A 15965-nucleotide genomic window follows, 5' to 3' on the forward strand; every position below is an offset into this window, starting at 1 on the left:
CCCAGGTCTTCTGGGCTCAGTTGGGAACTCTCATTACAACTTTATTTTTAAAGGAATGAGATTCTCCTTTTCATAAAGGATCCAGTCTAAAATAATTCGTTCAGGCAGCTTAACGATTAAAAACTGTCAATTAAAAACTGTCTTTGTTGCTTCTGAAAACAATGGATCACCACTCCGAGTTAAAAACGACCAGAACACAGACTTAAAAACCAAGCTATTTAATTGTGTCTTTGAAGGTAAACAATATCTTGATCCCAAGCCCCGAGAATGCCAGAGCTACGGGTCTGAGAAGTCCCGTGGGGCAGTATTCTCACAGAGTCCTGAGGGTCAGACCTCAAAGTGTTCCAAGGCAGAGCACTTAAGGAATTCATGCATTCCATTCTGCAGTTTTGCAGACTGCCAGAAACAGACCCCAAGAGTCTCTTGAGACGGGAAAAATTCAACTCCTGGTCTCATAGATAAAAGTAGGGAGAGTACCAAAAATGTTTCGCTTACTTCTCTTCACTTTTCTCACACAGTCCGAAACCTGAGCTGTCACCTCCCCAACTCACAGTAGCCGAAGCTGCAGTTTAGGTTCGAGACCAGTCCCTCTATCCAGAGAGCTCTCATCAATACAGCTTTTTAACAAGCACTTTAAAGAACCCTCTGGCGGCACAATGCGTTAGTTTACAAGATTTTAATTTACAAATTAAAAAGCTACATGTTTTATTTTTTCTCCTTTTTCTCTTCTTTCTTTACATCACTCTTTTCCTTCTCTTTCTCTTTGTCGTCTTTTCTGTCCTTTTTGCTGTCTTCCTTTTCTTGCCCTTCTTTCTTTTCTGCATCCCGGTTGGCAATCTTGTTGTTGATGAGGTTGTGCAAGGCAACCACAGAACGGATCAGTGAGGCCAAATATACTACCACCATCTGATCGTTGGTCTTCAGGTAAAAGGCCTTGACAAACTCCTGCAGGCTGACATCTGGCAGCAGGTTGAAGACGTCCTGCAGCTGGTAGATGATCTGGTGGTTGATGGGCAGCTTGCCGGTGGCCACCTTCTCCAGGTAGCCCCTGATGTCCAGGAGCTTGGAGTTGAGTCCCTTCAGACCATGGACCTGGTTTGTGATCCGCTGGGAAAGAGTGCCCACTGTAGTGTCTTTGATGTCTCTGTAGGAACCCACAAGAAAGAGCAGGGGTATCCATCAGTGTCCTATACCATCACATAGATTTTCACATTCTAAGGGAATAACTCAGTTTGTGAGGAGGGGCAAGTTTTCTAAAGCAAAAATGCTACTTCTCCGTTTGATAAAGATTTGAGTATAAAGTGCCTTAACCTTGTTTTCATTTGGAAGCGCATGTTTTATCTTTCTCATCGGACAGGACATCTTTCAAAAGAGAGCGCTAAAATGAAATCATGTTCACTAAAAAAAATTTTTTAAATCCCTCTCTACTTCAATTTCTCTTGTTTCTAAAGAGGGTAGCATTCTTTTCACCTGCATCTATAAGACGTTTTGAGATGCTTTTAAATCAGTCAGTAGTAACTTTCTGAACTGAAACAAATCTTATTGTTTGAGAAAATCTATGACCTTTCAAATAAGTCAGGGTTATGTAAGTATTTTTCTTTTTTTTTTTCCTAAAATTTGGCTGCGCCGGGTCTTAATTGTGGCACTCTGGATCTTTAGTTGCAGCATGTAGGATCTAGTTCCCTGAGCAGGGATCAAACTCGGGCCCCCTGCATTGTGAGTGTGGAGTCTTAGCCACTGGACTACTAAAGAAGTCCCCTAGAGTGTAAAAGGCCTTGATGCAGATTCTCTGCAGAAAACTGGCTAGCTCCATTCACTGTAAAGGAGGTACACTTAAAGAACACACACTTGCTTTTAACATGCAAGTGTTCCTGTCACAGCCAGCATTATAGCTTCCAGACAACGTGCGCTATCCAGAGTCATAAATCGTAACTCAGGACACTTCATAGATGATCCAGGACTAGAGCCCAGGTCTCTGGACTCTTGATATGGATCTTTTCCTTACACTGAGCAGCCTCTTGGGCAGCTTCTGATTCTGATGCCGTCCTAAAGTCTCACCGTAATAAGTGTTCAACTCCGACTTCCTCAGCTTCCTCTGCTCCGATTTCACTGGTTACGTGCTCAAATGTCTTTGAGGTTGGAGTTCCATCCTGGGAGAGGAGACTTAATTATAGTTATTTACTTACGAACAAATGAACACACTAGCACATGTTCCTTTTCACAACTTGATTCTTCTGCTTTAAGTCAGATCACTTGAGCGGTGTTATTACTGGGTTTTCTGTGGCAAGGATGGGTAAAGTTTGCTTTGAAAGCTGTCACAGCAGTCCTACTCAGGGTTGAGGTATACTGGGGCATATCCTTAGCTTATTTCTGAGGAAAATCTTGATATTAAGTCTTCAGTAGAGATGGATATTCAGAGAAGTCTCAATTTGGCTAAATTTTAAGGACTGTCATAGTTCATTCTAAAATAGGCCATATTCTGAACATTGTGCCTGAGACAAGCTTATGTTAGAAAATATAACTTTGAACCATCTACTGTCCATTGGGTCAAATGATCAGTGCACCAAACAATGTGGTGAGAATCACTGATTTTCTGGTGGCCTGAATTAATCAAGGAACCCATTAGTGGATGTGGTTTGCTGTATCACCTACTTATTTCTTGACGGGACTCAGGAGAAACTTTTCTCAGATCTAGTGCCAGAAGAGGCTGTGCATCTCCTATAAAGGCTGTGAACTGTTTGCAAGCAGGAGCGCATGGCAGTGTGTGCACAGGATATAGGCAGACGGCTTAGATGCAAAGCCTGGCTTTGCCGTGTGTGTGCTAAGGGAGCTGTGAGATCTTGGGAAAGTCACTTCACTTACACTAAGTGGTATAAACATCAGCTGTTGTTTTATCCAGGATAGTGTGAATCCTGAATATGACATTTTCTTCTTGGCTTTGTATGCTAGGATGGTCAAAGCCTTCCAACACCTATGCAGGACTTCATGGCCTGTCTTTTCAGGTACTGATTTTTCCATGGCTTCATCTTATAATATGACCCTTACATCCCCTCTATTTTCTATTAAAAAATCCTGTTTCATTGGGGGTGCGTGTGTGTGTGTGCATATGTATGTGTGTATGCAAGTAGCCTCAAACTGCTTTTTGAAAGCGGCAAGGTAAAATTTAACTTGTAACAAATGTATCAAGACCAGGGATGAAAGCCTTACTGCAACTAGGCAACAGATCCGGATCTAAGTTCTCTAGTAGTAAGGCAAAGAGAAACAGGGGCACAGAGCTCAGGGCAAGGAACATTTGCAGGAAGCTAAGTTAAAAAAGCCATTTCCAGATTTTAAAATTGAATATATGGATAACTATAAGAAGAAAGACAATATTTACTCCATCTCTCCAACTTTTGACTTTGGAAATTCAAGATTGAGCTCTTTGTATACCCTAAGTGCAAATAGTTTATACTCAAAACAAAACTCATATAGTTTCACAACAAATCTTATCCTAGAATCTGCGTTCAATTCTGTTTCCTGGAAATAGAGAAAAGCTATTTTGGCAGCTTGTCCTGTCCATACCCAAAGGCACAAGCTAGCAAGACCACAAAGCAGGTACTGAATACAATGGAGCCAACTATATAGGTGTCAAATCGTGCAGATGGGTTTTCCCATCTAGCTCCAGGCAGTTCTGACTTCTCTATTTGAAAACCTAGTAACTTCTAGAAGACTGTCAGAGGTGGGCAAACAGTGGAAATGGCACTAGATTAAGATCAAGCTCATCAGGCTCTACATTTACTCTGCTGAGAACATCTCTGGCTGATAATTTGACTACTTTGGTCTCAATTTCATTTGTAAAAGGAGACTTAAGATTTCTGTGGTCCTCTCCATTTCTAAAATTTGGTGATTCAAACACTCAAGGGGGAAAAAAACATATCAAAGTGTTGACAGAAATCAATAATCTTTTGTTATAAAGTATTTTTTGACTTGAAATGGGGAAAAAACCCAATAGCCCTAAAAGTAGCAAAGCTAATCTCCTAGGCTCATAACAAGATGACTTACATCATGAACTTCTTCCACTGAAATATATGCTTCTGTGGGCAGTCCCAGGTCCTTTGGTTTCACATCAATGATGACCAATACCTGGCAGAAAAACACATGTTAGCAAACCACCTTGTACTAAGCACATAGGGAATAGCTGCAGCCATTCTGAAGATGATTACTGAAGCTTTTTCATTCATTTAAACAGATAATGAGCCAGAATTTTCAGGAAAAAAAAAAGACTTTACATTTCAAATTTCTTATTATTTGCTCTGCTCTTCAATCCCATCCATTAACAAGGTGAAAGGTAGTCCAGTGAGGAAGGAATCAAGCAGAAGGAAATTAGAGTCAAGACAACCAGCATTTTAATCCCAGCTGCACTCTCAGAAGACCTTACTAACCATTCTGAACCTCAGTTTTCTCATTTGTGAAAAGGATAACAATCCCATACAGTTGAGAGGATTAAGGAAGGTAACTTACATACTTAGCACTGAGCAGATATTTAACTTACTAAATACATTGGGTTACTGTATACTACACAAAGCACTGCAAATTAACACAAGTTTATAGAGAAAAAGTGGTGAAATGATTCACTATCCACTAGGAGGCTCTTTTTCTTGAGTTAACTGGCAAACAATTATCAGTCAAGGGTTTTAAAGATAAAGTGCACTTACTGAGTTAGGGCAGTATCTTTTCATGAGTTCATTGATGGCGATGTCATTCTTGTGTAGTTTAGGGCCTGTGTGGTACCACCCAACTATTCTTTCTCTGGCTGTGAAGGAAAAAAATAGTGGCTTTGAACTGTTACATAAAGATATATATATTACCCTCAAAAAGGGTAAGAACTTCAGTAGTTATGTTCTCTACCTTTTCAAAAATTCCAGGCATCTAACCTTGACATGGCTTATGAAATCTTAAATGAAATTTTAAATTCAAAAGCAGGAATCTCTGAAAATAAACAGCAGGGGAAATCTAGAGATAGCCATATCTCAGACTAGTTTAGGAAACCAGTCATACATGAAGCAACTAGAAAACAATTCCAAGGGAATATATAAACAAACGCAAGTTCATCTCACATAGATTACAGCAGTGGGTGTTGTGGGAATAAATGTTTCCAAAGCAATGTGGCTGCTGTAATGAAATGAAAATGATACACGACAGAGATATTTACCTTGGTGGCACTAAAGCTCTAGAGGCACGTGGATTTTATTTGATAACTTTTTGCTTTGCTGCTGCTGAGGGCTATCTCTCCCCTGAAACCTAGGTGGTCTAGCTGGCCTTAAATTGCTACTCCAGTTTCTCATTTATTCTACCTCATTTGTCTACTACCATTGGCTTTACTTTAGTCTAGCTAAGTGAAAGGGTCTTTGACATTAGACAAAGAAAAGTGAATACTTAGAAAAGGCATTTGGGACACACACGCACATTTACACACCACACCACACACACATATACCAGTGCCACAATGCCACCTACCGTTTACCTTCTTAAACATTCCATACATGTTTTCCAAGTAATCATGGTCTAAAAACCAGACAGAATCATCTTTGTCGTCTTCATCAAAAGGAACTAGAGAGGAGAAAAAAAAAACAAAACAAAAACCCCAAAACAGTTTAGGGTGCTGGCTAGAACTCTAAGGGCACATACCACAACTGTGGACCTCTAGGCCAGATTTGACCCATGTCTTTAGCTTGTCCAATACAGTATTAAAAGTATTTTTGAGTTGCTTTTATTAAAAACTGCAAGATTTCACATACAAATCTAGACCTCCAGGGTCTCGAAAAATTGGAAGACCTGGCAATAACTGGCTATAGCCATACAGAGGTCACCTCCTTTGAAAAGGATCTATGTTCTTCAGTTTGCTAAAAGTTCCATCATTTCCTAATACTTCTGTTGGGCAAATTACATTACTGCCTGATCCTTTTAGACACTGGAGTTAGTGACCTCTAGTCTAGCAGCTATGCCAGCAATTATTTTGTTGTTCATTGTTGTTGCTTTAATCATAAAATACAAAGATACATTCTTCTGAACATTCATGAAACAGAGTGAAAAGAAGGTTTTTATCTCCCTCTTGCCTACCCATAGCCACGGTTAACAGTTTAGTGCAGGGGTTGACAAACTATACCCTCTGCCTATTTTAATAGTTTTATGCAATATGGCTGTTACTTTGTCTACATACTGTTTTCAGTTGCTTTCCAGAGCTAAGCAGTTGCAATGGAGACGATACGGCCTGAAAATACTAAAAATATTTACTATCTACTTCTGTGTGTAGCTTTTAGCCTCCCTGTTCTATACTTAAGCAATTCTGAAATAGAATCGCTTGGTTGTAGTAAAAAAATGGAGACCACGAAATCTTCTTTCTTTTTAAAAGTTAATTGACATTTTAATCATACTCAGAAAATGTAGATTTTGTCTATTTATTTATTTAAAAAAACTGAGGTATAACTGACAGATTTTTCTTTTACCTGCAAAACTGTTGGATACATCGAGTACTTTCTTTTGCCATGACCCCAAAAGCACACCAACAACACGTTTTTGGTTTCCAACCTTGCCTATTCTGAATGAGAAAACAAAAGATCAATCTGGATAGGCACAGACTCAACAATAAGATGCCTAACATGAAATACCAATGTACTGATACAATTTAGCTTAGCTGGGAACTGATCCCACTAAACAAATGTAGTAAGTTAGTCTTAAAAAAACAACACCAACCAACCCTCAAACCTTATAGAAATTTAAAATGGAGAAAATGAAAACTCCCCAGATCTTACAGTTTTAAATGTCATCTGGTTGGTGTTTGAAAACACATTTAACTTTTTATTTTGATAAGAGCTTACCTTTCTTTCTTAAACTTTCTCTATCTTCTCTATCCTCCAACCTTTTCAGGGATAAAGATGCTAAAGCTGAACCACTGTTATGGTCCAGCTTGCCAACTCTTCTCTGAAACAAGCCCAACTAGATGGCATAAACAATTCTTTGTATCATCTAGGGGCTGAGAAAATGATTCTGACCCAGAAGCATGTGTATGCCATTTGTGATCTCTCTGAATGGCTAAATTAGGCAGAAGTTGGAACTGAGCTGGTGACTAGTCATACTGGGAGGAGGCCTCAGTGAACGAGAAAAACTACCTCAGAATTTCTATCTTCAAATCAAACCCCCTTAGTAATTTTGTGCTAAGGAACGACAAGTGTTTCACTTATTTCATTGGTCTTTATGTAGAATTCTCCATTAACCACTAACAAATGTGACATAACAAACAATTCTGTGTTCAAAGGACAGACAAAAGTCATTGTGAAATGAACCACAATTTCTTAACAGTTGCTGGTTCACACCGATTGCACTGTACTTATCTAAACACATGATTTGGCAAACTTATAAATGCTTACTATGTCTAGTGCTTGGATCAGAATTAAGTATTCTGATTTTGGGGGGAAATCTAAGTTCAAAGGAAATTTCCACACTCATGGGCTTTTCTTCTAATCTACAAAAATGCATTTGTGTCTGACACAGCAGCTTGAAGTGTCTGCCTTCACTATGCCCTTAAAAATGTTTGTTGAATTGACTGAATGGAACTGAAATGATGCCTGCCTTCTTAGAACCTCTAGTATCCTATGGGAGAAAAACAGTAATTGTACAGTAGAAAAGCTCACGTTTCTTGTTAGGCTAAGGGTCCTACAAAGAAATGGAACTAAACTGGGGACCCTAAACCTCACAGGAGTCTTTGAGTTTGGTTTTGGCTCTGGTTGAATTGGGAGTTGTACAAAGCAAGCACTTAGCAACTATGACTTTATAGCAGATGCTCCCAGCTGGGTCTTACAACTTTCCAATTCAAGTAACTACTGTAAAACTTATGAACACGTGTAACAGGTCCCGCGGGACGAACAGCTCGAAAACAAGCAAGCGAAGGCAGAAGAATTATCTGTGGGATGTTTCCTTATTCATTAACGCCTACACCTCCAACTGGTTTCATTTTTAGAAGAAAAACTTGACTTTAAGACTTAATATATCTAAGGTTTAAGCTATCGTCTAATCAGATTCCCACTTCGGAAACTTCCACAAGTTAAAAGCACAGTTCTTGCAGGGACCAGACTTTCGGTGACAGCCTTCAGAGCCAAAAAACGCGAGTCTGAAGGGCTTTCCTACCAAACACCGAGTCTCTTAGGCGAAAAGGGACGGACAAGGCGATAGATGGGCACGAGGACTGGGGGATCAGGATCAAATGAAACCTGCTCCCCATACTCTGGCATCGTACGGACTGGGTAAAGGGAATGATCAGCTCAGTTCCCGGGAGTGCCGGCTGGGCAGAAGACTCCGGGTAACTTGGGCTTCATGAATGGACTTAATCTGGGCCCCTCGGCGACTCAGGGCCACCCCTGGTGCGTCAGCACCCCCGCGGCCGCCGCGCCGTACCCAGCGCGCCCGTGACTCAGCAGCGGCGGCGCCACCGGCCCCGGTAGGCCGCCCCGTGCCGCCCGCTCACCGATTGAAATGATCCACCACACTGAGCAGCACCAGGGGGTGGACCACCACCTTCTGCACCGCCAGCTCCGGCATCGCGACACACCCCGCCCGCCAGGCCCTGCTCCCCGCGACGCGCAAACACCGGCAGCCGTAGCGGCAGTAACTCTCGGCTATCCTCCAGGCCTGGCTCCTCCTCTTCCGGCTGAGCCGCCGCCGCGCGGCTCCTTCTTCCGCTCCCAGAGTGCCGCGCGGGTCGGGCTGGTAGTGACTCTCTTGCTCCAGCCTTGAGGAGGGGAAGTGCAGGGGAAGGCGGGACCTGGCTCGGGTGACAGGCTAAGAATTTCCCAGGTCATGAAAGCTAACAGCTCACTAGAGACTGATAAAGGTTGACCTCCTGGTGTTTGCCCTGTACTGTCACCGCTGTGACTTTTCACCTCAGAATCTTAGCTCCCCTCCCCTCCCCCATCCGAAGACTGGAGAAAATGCTGAGAAAAAAATGTAAATAGTAGTGTTTCCGTCATTCAGAAAATGTTCACTTTCAATTCTAGTTAAAATCCTCCAGAATTTCTTAGAGGTTGTTATTCAGTCGCTATGTCGTGTGCGACTCTTTGCGACCCCATGGACTGCAGCACACCCGCCTTCCTTGTCCTTAAAAGACTCTTCTTAGAGGAACTAGCTTTAAATCTCTAGCATTAGGGCATTCCTTTAAAATAGGTTTGATAATTTATCTCGTTATTATTTTATTGTCGGAGAATTTCCTCTTAATCTCTGCTGTGGACTCTTACCTGGCTATATTTTCCCATCTGTCTTTATATTACTTACCATTTAACAAGAGCTGTAAGAATGAAAACTTATAAAAAGATTGACGAAAAAACTGGAAAGCATTAAGGGAATACATTTTCATATTTAGCTGGAAAAGAGAAAAAAGACTAAAAGAGGAAATGTAGAAGGGTACGGCTACCCACTCCAGTATTCTGGCCCGGAGAATTCCATGAACTGTGTAGTTCATGGGGTCTCAAAGAATCGGACAAGACATAGCGACTGAATAATAACAACAACCTGTTTTTAAGCACCTTCCACCTTCGCTGTAACACCAGAGAATCTGACCTCTCTGAAGAATGACCAGGAGACTTTTGTTCTGAACCTTAGCCTTCTTCCAGTATAATCAGGAGGCTTTTGATGGTCTTTTTTTTTTTTTTTTAATTTTTTAAATTGGAGGATAATTGATTGCGAACTTTTGATATTCTTTCTGGGCCCTGCCTCTCGCTTTCATTTCATGTACTGTTCCAACTTTTGGGAACACTGTTTTGGATTTTTCTCGTTTCTTTTAAGAGTTTTGATTTGGCTGTCAGATAATTGCTGCTACTTCTTAAGACATTAAATAATAGAAATTTTAAATTAAGGAAATTTAAGTCAGCCCCAATTGTGTGATGTGTTAAAGCTTGCTTGCTGGTTTTTAGTGCCTTATTCAAAGTAGATGTTCTTGTTTCATCTTTTATATGATGCTATTCAACACGGGGTAGACATGTAACTGTTAACAAAAAGATCTTGGAAGGTTTTTTCCCCTTAATTTTTTAGGATCAAAGGTTGATTTTAATTTTTCTTATGTGTCATCTAAGGCATAAGAATTGAAGTCTAAAAGAAGCTTATTTTTGGACTAAATTATTTAAAGGCTATAAAGAAGACACCTTGAAACCATAAGTAAGGTATTTTTCATGTCCTATTTTTTTCTTTTTCTTTTTAAATGAAACTGACTTGAAATAATAACTGATTTTGTAGCCACTAAAGGCTAAATTCATTCAGAGGAATGTAGAAGAAGACATAAGAAATCTACTTTCTTTTGTTCATTTAATTCTAGACTTCACTTTAAGAGGCTTGGATGAGAGCATAAGTGTAATACATTTTATTTTCCTTTAACTGCTTTTTCATTTTTTAAAAAAGAAATGTAATTAAAAATTTTTTATTTTTTATTGATGTCTAATTGACATATAAGTTACAGGGGTATGATATAGTAATTCACAGTTTATAAATGTTATACTCCATTTATAGTTAATATAAAATATTGGCTATATTCCCTGTGTTGTATACTATAGTTTTGTAGCCTATTTTATAATAATAGTTTGTGCCTTTTAATCCCTTACCCCTATGTCTTTCTTTTTTTAGTATTAAGTTCATTTCTCAGATTTATTGAGATGTAATGGATATGTAACATGTAAGTATAAGGTGTCCAATATGATGATTTTATATGTTTGTATTGCAAAATGATCACCACAGTAAGTTTAGTTAACACTTGCATCATTTCACATAATTACCATTTTCTTTTTGTGATAAGAACATTTAAGAGCAACCTCAAATATATAATAATATAGGATTATTAACTGTAGTCACGACACTGTACCTTAGATCTCCATTTTATTATAGGAGGTTTGTACCCTTTGACCAACAACTCACATTTCCCCCACTGCCAGCCTCTGGCAACAACTGACTATTCTACTCTATTTCTGTGGATTCCAGTTTTTTCAGTTCTGCATATAAGAAAGATCATATAGTATTTGTCTTTCTATGTGACATTTCACTTAGTATTAATACCCTCAAGAACCATCCATTTTGACACAAATGGCAGATTTCCTTCTTTTTTATGGCTGAGTATATATACACCACATTTTCTTTATTGACACTTAGGTTGTATCCATATCTTGACCATTGTGAATAATGATACAATGAACATGGGGGTTCAGATATCTCTAGTAATTTCATTTCCTTTAAAAGTGGGGTTGCTGGATCATATGGTGGTTCTATTTGTAGTTTGTTTTTTTTTTTTAGGAACTTTCATACTCTTTTCCATAGTAGATATATCAATTTACATTCCCACCAAGAGTACACAAGGGTTCCCCTGTCTCCATATCCTCACTAATGCTTCTTATCTCCTGTCTTTTTGATAACAGCCATTCTCACAGGCATAAGGTGATATCTCATTATGGTTTTGATTTGCATTTCCCTGATGATTAGTGGTGGTGAGCATCTTTTCATGTACCTGTTGGTCATTTGTATGTCTTTAAAAAAAATCTCTATTCAGGTCCTCTGCCCATTTTAAATTGGATTAGGTACTGTAATCCCTTACCTGACGTTCTTAGTGCTTGTGAAGTTATTTTTGCATGTGGATGGTTGTTCCAGTTGATGTTTCTGGGAGAGCCTGAGTGCTAGAAATTCCTGTGCCACTGTCTTGTTCAATCTGTCACTCAGAATTCACATTTGTCTTTCAATTTAGGGAGATAGCTCCCAGAGACCTGAGTACCTTGAAAGAGTTCTTATTTTTGTTATGTCCAGAACATGGAATAACAGTCCTGCGAGCATGGCAGCAGTACTTTGAACTCCGCGGCCTCTGTTTATCATCTTATTAGATTTGGAAGAAAAAGATAGAAGATATGCCACCTTTAGTCTAAGCTGTATTAATTGCTGGAGTTCACACATCCTGCAGGTGTGCTGAAAGTTTACCATTTTCTTTGGTGGTGTCCTGTTTCCCCAATTCTTGTGTTCCCTATACCCATGCACAGATACCTCTGCATTTGAAGAAGCAGTCATCTCTTCCAGACTTTCTGGACTGACTTCAGAAAAAAAATAAATACCTTCACTTGTGAGTGAAGGCAGTCTGGAGTGTGCTATGGCTGTGGCTCTAGTGGTGTGGGGTGTTAAGTACGGGTGTGAGTAGAACCTCTGGGTTCAAGGTGTGTGACTTGTTGGCTCATTATCAATGTTGTCCACCACATCGATAATGCATGGTTCTTGGGGAGAGCTGTGGTCTGCCGTAGCTGCAAGGGCTGTTGAGGTACTCAGTGGTACCTTTAGGTCTGGCGCCTAGGTTCCAGTTCAGGTAGCAGTGGTGGTCAGAATCTGGTGGTATGGACATGTTTGGCAGTAGGGGCCAGCTGCAGGTGCCAATGTGGGGGCAGGGGCCTGCTGTACACACACACACGCAGTGATGAGAGACAGGGCCAGCAGCAGAGGTTGGAGCCAGCTGCACGTTCATGAGTAGCCGAGGGGACCCTGGCTGTTGGTGTAGACCCGTGTGATTGCATGGATTACTTGTAGGTATGTGTTCTAGCTAGACCATTCTTAATTGCTAATAATGGTACTCTAATCAGCTGAAGCAAAGAGAAATTCATTCTCTCATGTAACAAGCACATTCAAGGGCCCTGCTTGTTTCTGGGGCTCAGTTTCTCTCTCCACCTTTTAGCCTCTTTCAGTGTTTTGGTTGCATTCAGACAGATTTCCTCCTAGTGATGGGGAGACATGTTGATGGCTACAGATAGTCACAGGTTTAAATCTTTAAAGGAAGGGGGACTTTGGACTCCAAATCTTTATGAAATTTGATTGGCCTTGCTGGCATTGGGGGCCTTTCTGAACTGACTGCTGTGCCCAAGGGAATGTAGTTCTCGAAATGTCCAGTTTAGAATCAGTTTGGAGATGGTACAACTATGATGGACCGATCAGCTCACCATGACCACTTTGAGTGCGGAAGGAAAAAGGGGAAGCGGGGAATGAATGCTTAGCCGGCAAAAACAAGTCTGTGATATAAAGAGCTTAGCATGGTTCTTGGAACATAGTGAGAATTCAGCAGATGTTAGACATGGTTATCATTAGATTGTAGGATCGTTACTATATATTATAGCAGACTATAATAATATTTTCTTGGGAATTCCTTGGTGGGCCAGTGGCTAAGATTCCTGCTTTCACTGTCAAGGACCAGGGTTCAACCCCTGATTGGGGAACTAAGGTCCTGTAAGCTGTGTGGCACAGCTTAAAAAAAAAGAGTTTTTTACTTTTTATTAACTGGTGTTTATATTTTAAGTAATCCAGCAGTAAAAGAGTTGAAATTTATCTTTTGCATTTGCTGAGTGTTTATTTATTTATTTTTGGCTGTGCCTCATGCGGGATCTTAGTTCTCTGGCCAGGGATCGAACCCATGCCCCCTGTATTGGGAGCATAGTCTTAACACTTGATTGTGAGGAAACTCCTTGTTGAGTGTTTCTTTATCCTTCTTTAACCTCAGGTATATTTAGTTTACAGAAGAGTGTTTAAAAAATTCCTTTTTCTAAATGTATTGGTTATCATTTTGATTTTTCAAAAGGCTAATTGTTGCAGAAAGATTGGATTCGTTTAAAGAGGTTTTCCTTGTTTTATGCTTTACACAAGTGATGGCCCTGTGTGTTAGCCATGGACGCCTGCATGATTGTTATTTCTCTTGTTGTTGTCATATTTCATGTAACTGCAAATTAAAAAGGACCAAAAAAAAATTACAGCAATTTCTAGTTTATATCCAGAAATGGAACTCTCCACAGGAACCCTTGCATGGTACAAATATGTTAGAAAACCATTTTCCATTGTGCTTTGAAAGCCTGTAAGGAGGCCACAGTGGAGCATAGTTCATCTGTCTTAGATGAAGCCCAGAGAGACTGTGCAGACTGTAGGAAATCTCCCATCTGAAGAGTTAATTTTCTTTCAGGATCAGTGTTAGCGGCTGCTGTGATTAAAACAGGACACTTTAAGATTGGTATAGGAACACTTATAACAGTTGACTATAAAAGAAAACCCAGGAGGCCAGATTCAGCCTTGGGAGCTACTTTGGTTTGAGCCTCAAAGACCTTTATTTTGAGTTTACCTATTCTTTGATTACACATGTATTCAGCTATTTTTTTTTTTAGTATTCATTAATGAATATAGGCAAGCAATTAGTTTCATCTATGTAATATTTTAAAATATCTTGAATGCCATTTTTGTCTTTTGTTCCTATTCTTTTCAGAGCTACTCTTTTTTTTGTTATTATATATTGGAGCATAGTCAATTAGCAATGTTGTATTAGTTTCAGGTGTACAGCAAAGTCATTCAGTTATATATATGTGTGTATATATATCTATATATATACTTGTATCTATCTTTTTCAAATTCTTTCCCTGTTTAGGTTAATACAGAATATTGAGCAGCTTTCCCTGTGCTATACAGAGGCACTCTAGATAACCATGTAAAGTTAAACTTTCTTTTAAAACCGGATTTTTAATTTTTATTTATTTAAAGATGCTTATTTATTTGGCTGTGTCAGGTCTCGGTTGCGACACATGGGATCTTTGTTGTGGCACATGGACTCTCTAGTTGTGGCATGTGGGCTCAGTAATTGCAGGACACGGGCTTAGTTGCTCTGCAGCATGGGGGATCTTAGTTCCAGGGACTGAACCCATGTTCCCTGTGTTTCCAGGCAGATTCTTAAGCACTGGACCACCAGGGAAGTCCCTTTACCAAATTTTTAGATGCAGATTTATGAATGTAGTGTGGAAACAAGTATAAGGTTTGAGGACAGATCCTTTTAAAGTGAAAGTCAATCAGTCGTGTCTGACTCTTTGCAACCCCATGGACTATACAGTCCATGGAATTATCCAGGCCAGAATACTGGAGTGGGTAGCCTTTCCCTTCCCCAGGGGATCTTCCCAGCCCAGGGATTGAACCCAGGCCTCCCGCATTGCAGGTGAATTCTTTACCAGCTAAGCCACAAGGGAAGCCCTTCATCATTTTAAGGACAGATATATTTTCCTTTATTTTCTTCAAGATAGTAAATCAAAGTAGCATTTTTTAAAATTAGAAAAACTGGGGGCAAAAATATTAAATAACAGCTGTTGGAAGGAAAAAAAATCAACCATAATCCTAATCTCAAGTGGAGCAACTGATTTTAGATTTTTGTATTTACCTTTCAGTTTTGGGCACGTGCATACATACTTCAGTTGAAACTGAAGTTTTAATGCAAGTAGAAAAACTATTGAGAAATTTATGGTGAGTTGAATCAATTTGAAGTTGCTGTACTTTGTGTTTTAAGAAGAGAGTAGTGCTTGTCTTTTTTTTTTTTTTTGCTTTCAGGAAGAACAAGAAAGGGCAAAAGTCAGTGCATTGTTCATATAACATGAAAGATTCTTCTTTTAGACCTGAAAGTCAGAAGTAGGCATTAACCTGGGTTTGTGGTAAACTTGGGTAGTGTGTTACACAGTACATCCATAATGTTGGTCAGTGATCTTTCAGCATGCAAAAAAGTAAGAATTCTCTGCAGTTTCCTGTTTAGTCAGTGATCTTTCAGCATGCAAAAAAAAAAAAAGTATTCTCTGTAATTTTCTATTTTAGTCTCCCTGTATACAAAACCAAAACAAAACCAAAAGTTTTATGGAATGAGCAAAGCTCTTTGATTAAAAATTTCCCATCATTGCATGTCATTTTAAATATACCCGTTGTTTTGAATATAAATGAAGTGTGTTGAAATGTGAGTGAAAAAAAAATTCATGCACTGTTATTGATGAAACCATTCAAAACCAAATGGTATATTCTGGGTAGCTGTAATTTTTCAAAAGGTACTATGTACAATTTTAGGTTAGTGTCAGATAACCTCTTCACCTTCATTTCTCTCTTAACACCTTTTATCATAATTTCTGAAGCTCCCCTTTGTAGTT

General features: G+C 39.5%; 1 protein-coding gene across 1 annotated transcript; it reads right to left on the minus strand.

Moving 5' to 3' along the window:
* Positions 1-202: 202 nt before the first annotated feature.
* On the minus strand, positions 203-8776 carry PSMD7 (proteasome 26S subunit, non-ATPase 7). The gene is made up of 7 exons (XM_069550252.1): positions 8501-8776; positions 6486-6577; positions 5497-5589; positions 4695-4792; positions 4042-4122; positions 2059-2150; positions 203-1144 (listed from the first exon to the last, which is right to left on the minus strand). The coding sequence occupies exons 1-7, from the start codon at positions 8572-8574 to the stop codon at positions 706-708; spliced, it is 969 nt and encodes a 322-aa protein (XP_069406353.1). The 5' UTR covers positions 8575-8776; the 3' UTR covers positions 203-705.
* Between the last annotated feature and the right edge of the window lie 7189 nt (positions 8777-15965).

Source organism: Ovis canadensis, chromosome 14 (genome assembly GCF_042477335.2).
Source record: "Ovis canadensis isolate MfBH-ARS-UI-01 breed Bighorn chromosome 14, ARS-UI_OviCan_v2, whole genome shotgun sequence".
Taxonomy (NCBI): domain Eukaryota; kingdom Metazoa; phylum Chordata; class Mammalia; order Artiodactyla; family Bovidae; genus Ovis; species Ovis canadensis.